At 46.9% G+C, this 6,000-nt stretch overlaps 1 protein-coding gene across 3 annotated transcripts in view; it reads right to left on the reverse strand.

Annotated features, from left to right (window-relative positions):
- Window positions 1-5,274, reverse strand: part of LOC147419401 (putative isoprenylcysteine alpha-carbonyl methylesterase ICMEL2) — a 68,610-nt gene extending 63,336 nt beyond the window's left edge. The window contains exon 1 of one of the 3 annotated variants that reach the window (XM_086505897.1): window positions 4,951-5,274. In XM_086505897.1, the coding sequence (XP_086362023.1) occupies window positions 4,951-5,143 (193 nt within the window). In that variant the 5' untranslated portion in view covers window positions 5,144-5,274. Of the gene's footprint in view, window positions 1-4,886 lie in introns of all 3 variants that reach the window. The other 2 variants (XM_086505898.1, XM_086505896.1) reach the window with 2 other exon arrangements.
- Between the last annotated feature and the right edge of the window lie 726 nt (window positions 5,275-6,000).

A 6,000-nucleotide genomic window follows, 5' to 3' on the forward strand; every position in this document is an offset into this window, starting at 1 on the left:
GTTCTCATCCTCATTCCACTCACAAACAAATGGGCAATTCAGTGGTTTTCGATTTATTGAAGTCTTATATTTCGAATCAGAAGACTCAATGGGAAAAGTACTTGCTGTCACGTGACACATCCAACCCTGTGTGTCCATGGACAAGCTACAGCACGACAAGGGTTCAGTTCGTCCAGTCAGTCTAGATTAGAAGTGATCTGGCACTTTTGTGAGTCTATTTGTAGACCGTGCATGCCCAGTCACTTAGTGTAGATGCATATCCTCTAGTTGCATACAGCATGATCATAAGCATTCCCATCAGAATCATTCAGGGGAATTTTCCAGTGCATTTAGCCTATTTTACTTATTTTTGACATTTTTCACTTATTATTTTTAAGTGACTTTTGTTGGAAAGTAGGTAGGGCAAATTGAGTAAGTTTGTATATAAGCAAACCTACGCTAGCACTAAATGGCAGAAGAGGTAGCAGGAGCTCCACCGCTCAACAGGCAACTTCTCAAGCAAGATCCCCTTGGTGGTTCCCCCTCCAAGCAAGAAGAACCATCCCCCATTGGCGTTTTCTCCAGCAAGTAGTCATCGCCATCCAGTCCTTGCCCTAGCATTTTGCATCAGCAACCCATCGCCAGCAGATTCTCAAGCCTAGCGTTTTCAGCAGAGTCTCAAGCCTAGCGTTTTCAATAGATAAGAACAGACATTTTCAGCCCAAAAGGACTAGCAGTTTCAGCCCTTAAAAGACCTGCAGATTCAGCCCTAAAAGAGTAGCAGATTCAGCCCAAAGATCATCAGTTTTCAGCCCTACAGTAGATGCAGATTTTCAGCCCTAAAGACCGGCAAAATCAGCGTTTTCCTTAGCGTTTTCGGCAACAGCAGATTCAGCCCATAGCGTTTTTGGACAACAGATAAAAGATTACAAATTTCAACCCTTAGGACAGTGTCGCTATCCCCGTCGTCATCGTTGACATAGCCTAGACTTGCATCAGTCACATGCATTCAGTTTGTACCAGTTTGTGCAATCATAAGTAGACCACTCTCGCCGACGAGAGTGGGGCCTTCGTAGAAGGGTTTTATGCTCTAGAGAAGTCTCAAGCAACGCATAAGAAGGCAGTAGATAAACATCGATGCAACTTGAAGTTGAAGGAGGATGACTGGGTGCTCTTACATTTTGAGAAGGCACGCCTTAGGAAACGAAAGGGAAAGAAGCGGCTTTTTCCAAAGCTCAGCATGCAGTATTATGGTGTCAGGTGCAACGGAAGAGAATAAGGATTTTGCTCGGATCTAGTACTCTGCACTCAAACACAAGGGTTGCTATACTTCACTTGAAAGAATTGAACTGAACTGAAGGAAAGAGAGAGACATAAGAGAGAAAAGAGACGACACAGGGATGTCAGGCTCAACCCTCAAGGGCCCCCTTGCTCTGTTGCCAAAGCAAGTACTTTCTTTATTCTTGCACAATGCTACTACAATGACTACACGTTGAGATGCTAGTGCTAATGGATATTGATGTTGGGTACTGGGTACTAAGATACTGAAGGGGTACTGAGGTACTGAGGTTCTATGTCGATGACGATGATGTCAACGACGAGGTGCTGATGGTCTATGTCGAGGATGATGATGCCGACGACGGGGTACTATCGAAAACGGAGATGTCGACGACGAGTTCTATGTCGAAGACGGGTACTGTTGGTCTATATCGAAGACGATGATGTCGACGACAAAGTACTGCTAGTCTATGTCGAAGACGATGATGTCGACGACGACGACCATCACGGACACGACGATGTTGCCGTGACGACGACGATGACGCAAGGCTAGGGCTGAAATCTAAAAACGCTAGGGCTGAAAACTGAGATCGCTGGGAATCTCCTGCGATCGGGTACTGTGCCAACGACGACGTGTAAGGTGCAGCGGAAGTGAATGTTAAACTTTGCTCAAGATGAGTGCTCCGAACTGTGCTCAAGGGTTCCTTTTACTTGTGGAAGGGACAGCCTTCCGTGCCTTGAGTGAGAGAGTGCAAATGATCACAAACAAAGTGGCAAACACTGTGAATGAAGGTGCTGAGACTGAGAGATAGAGAGAGAAGAATACGACACCAGAATGTTGTCAAAACCCTCCTCCGAAGGCCCCACTCTCTATGGCGAGAGCGGTCTACTATTGATTGCACAAATCTCTACAATGCTTTGGACTTGCCGACGATGTTGACGACAATGAGGACGACGACGAGACGGGCTGAAATCTGAAAACTCTAGGGGCTGAAATCTGCAAATCTTTATCTGCTCCAATCAATGTGAGTCCACTCCCCCAATTGGCATTCCTCAAAGTCCCAAACGGAGGGGTTCCATATCGATGGCTACGTTTATACTCCTCTAAGATCTGAGGTAGCTATCGAACTAGGCCTTTCCTCATCTTCACTCAAATCATCCAGTAACAACGAATGAAGGGTGAGCAATGAGAAAAGAACAATGAGGCGGCATCCAACACACCACATCTCGGAACCGTGCACGCCATAGCATGATGCAAAAAGACTTTCCATATCCATTGTGAAAGGTACAATTATTTACAGAACCCCACATTGCGTAGGAACAAACCGTGAACAATAAGCTAAGAAAGTGAAGCATAACTCTACATCTGTGAATTAATAGTCCCCTCAGATTTCGGCAAAATACATGTATGCCAAGCACAAGCCCAGGTATTTATAGTCCCATCTGAAACTCCAAAAAGGAAATTTTTAATGAGACAATGCAGTTTGAAAGACTCTTTGAATGCACTGCTTGTAGCACTGCAATCCCCTACATCGAAAAACTTCGGTATTTCTGGAAAGTATAGTGAGTTGTTTGAAAAGTTGAATCCCTTTTTTCTCTGGGATGATGTATCACCAACACTTCCTCCCAGGCATCATGAGGATCGTGATTCAGGTCATAGCCATTGTGGATGGAGCACACTTGTAAGGTTCCATATCGATTTAACAACGCTCATAAAGAGGAGCTACAGCACCAACTAGATAAGTTGTTGGATAGAAGGTTTATACATCCAAGAGTTAAGTCCTTTTGCTACTCCTATTCTATTTAATCCCAAGAAGAATGGCTCATCGCGGTTATGTGTGGATTACAAGACTCAACAACACGACAGTCAAAAGCCGATTTTATATGTCTTGCATCAACTACATCCTAGCGTGTCTCAATGGGGCAAACACATTTTCAAAGATCGACTTGAAGCCAAGAGCTCTTGGTTGGCCACCAAAGCAAGACCAACCAATGACAAATGTGAGGAGGACCAATGACACAACTTCCAACCAATTGACTGCAAAACCAACAACACTCACTCTCTCTCTCTCTCTCTCTCTCTCTCTCTCTCTCTCTCTCTCTCTCTCTCTCTCTCTCTCTCTCTCTCTACCCTAGCCGTAGCAGACTCTAACTCTCTCTCTCTCGGCCTCCCTGGGGCGAGGGGGCAACCCTGTTGGAGTGCCATGAACACCAAAGCTCCGCCCCCACCCCCCCCTTCTCCCAAGCTACACCCGTCATCCACCGCGCACTGTTGTGTTGTCACTGCGGTGCATTTTCTATGGCGCCTCTGTTGCTACGACCTTGAGCCCAGCCCAACGTTGCACTCCTATTGTGGTGCTTCTGCTGCGAGCCCGGCTTTGCTCCTCTGTCCCACAATAAGCTCAGCGCTGGTGTTTTTGGCTACTCCCGCCACCGACATCAACGGCCTTGCTTAAAGCCTAATAAGAAACAAGGGGCTCCTCCCACAGAAAGCCACAAGTTCTGAGTTCGGCCCACCCCTCAAGCAAGCTAGCGGTGTCGGCTCTCTCGACCTACAAAGTATAAGTTCTTTCTTGGGCTTCTCCAAGTTGCAATGCAACGCAGCAGCTCTCTCTCCCCGATTAGGCAGACACGACTTTTCCTGCCCACCCCACGGGTGGATCTAATGGATTGTCTCCATGCTCAAGTTCGAGAGCTCAAGGATGAGAACGCGGAACTCAAGGCACGTCTTGCAGTCCTTGAGACGCGTCTCTCCTCCTTGGAGTTTCAAAAGCCGATAACGACCACCTTCTGAGGAAATCGAGCATACCCTTACCACAAGCATGGCCAACCTTACCACTCAAGTTTATAAAGCAACCGTCGTCGTCTTCTCCAAGGTAGAAGAGTGCATGCAAGAACATTGCCGACAGGAAGGACTAGCACTCTCCGTCCGCATCGGTGGCTTGCCCTCTACTTGGTGGAGAGAGAATGACGACTACACCTCGACACTAGTCAAGCTCAACCAAGCCATTCACCCAACCGAGTTCGACCCCGATACGATTGCGAAGGTTCACCATGACAAACCGCACCAATCAAGGCATCTTGGTCTTCAAGACTAAAGAGGAGCGTATAACGCTTCTACAACAAGCACAACTTCTCAAGGGCACCAAAGTATGGATAAGTGAGGCCTTGACATCTGCCCATCTCAAAGTCAAGAAGCAAGAACTCCAAAAGGTTTGCGAAGCACGAGCAACCGGTAAATGGGCCGTCTATCTAGGTGGCAAGGCCATCATCGAGGAATTTCGGGCTCCAAAAACTCCCAAACCACCTTCCCCTTCTACCTCCCCTAAAAGACATTTGTCACAATTTTGTTGTATCCACATTAGTCAGGATTCTCCATGTACTCCTCTAATAAGACGTCAATCTATGTATGTTTTCTTGGTCTCATAGGTCATATTTGACCTCCGAGGACGATAATGAACTCTCTCTCTCTCTCTCTCTCTCTCTCTCTCTCTCTCTCTCTCTCTCAGCATTGACAAACTTCATCCATCTTCACATAAAACTTCATAGGAGGTCTTCATTGCACCACTACAAGTTTCATGAGTTCTTAACACAGGCAATGCAAGATAAGCCAAAAGAAATATCATTACCCAAAGAATCTGAGAAGAATGAAGATGAAGCGAGTGCACACGAAGCTGTCAGCAATAGCATTACCACTAAAAGTGGCCCGTTGAGTGATTCCCTGGCCATCGCCTCTGTGATCTGTGAGCAGAGTGTGGCGCTGCTCGGATGTTGAGCTTTCTACACAAATGCCATGCATCTCTTCCGCATCTAAGATGTTGATAGTGTGCTCCAGTCTGGTGCTGCCATGACTGCTGCAGCCTTCCTCTTTTGCTTCTATCTTCATCCTGGCGTGCACGTAACGGATCTAGAAAGGAAGAACACTCGACCATAGTGAAGGTTGTTTTCTTTTATATCTTGATCGATGATTAAGAACTTTTCCCAGATCCCAGGGTGGCACGATTCTTGCCGAATTGGAACTGAAGCCAAAGCAAAAAGGCGAGGGACAATGGAAGTCGACCCAAATTAAGCCCAAGCGGTGGGATCTACGACAGGGGAACTAGGACACAGATCAGGACGCAACCCAAAAGTAAACTAGGACACGAAAAGTAAACGTGGATAAGCAGAGAGCCTGTCCGTGTTTACTTATCATGCATATGTTTTCCATCATGGTCAACATATGGGAATATGAAGGGGACGATGGAAGTCGACCCAAATTAAGCCCAAGCGGTGGGATCTACCGACAGGGGAACTAGGACACACAGATCGGGATGCGATCCAAAAGTAAACTAGGACATGAAAAGTAAACTTGGACAAGCAGGGAGCCTGTCCGCGTTTACTTATCATGCATATGTTTCCCATCATGGTCAACATATGCGCACAAGAGTCTTGGATAGGCGGCAAGCCTTGCATGGCCCCCACCCCGGTTCAAATCTTGCGCGCGACACCAAGACGCCCATTTTTTTGAGCCCTTAAACCTCCTTGAGATTCATGTGCACGGCCCCCCACCACTTGGCCTCATTAAATTTCAGTGCCCTTTAGTGCTAAGGGAGCCGACCTCGGCAAGGACATCTCGCAGGATGGGCGGGTGGTAGGTGCTATCAAAATGGTAGTTGGCGGAGGAGCGGCCACATGTAGGTTGTGGATAGCAGCGACGTCATTTTTTTTTTTTTGAAGCTCAAAAAGTAGAAATCGCTTTACGAC

This window comes from Adiantum capillus-veneris, chromosome 29 (assembly GCF_014529385.1).
Source record: "Adiantum capillus-veneris isolate H3 chromosome 29, ASM1452938v2, whole genome shotgun sequence".
Taxonomy (NCBI): Eukaryota; Viridiplantae; Streptophyta; class Polypodiopsida; order Polypodiales; family Pteridaceae; genus Adiantum; species Adiantum capillus-veneris.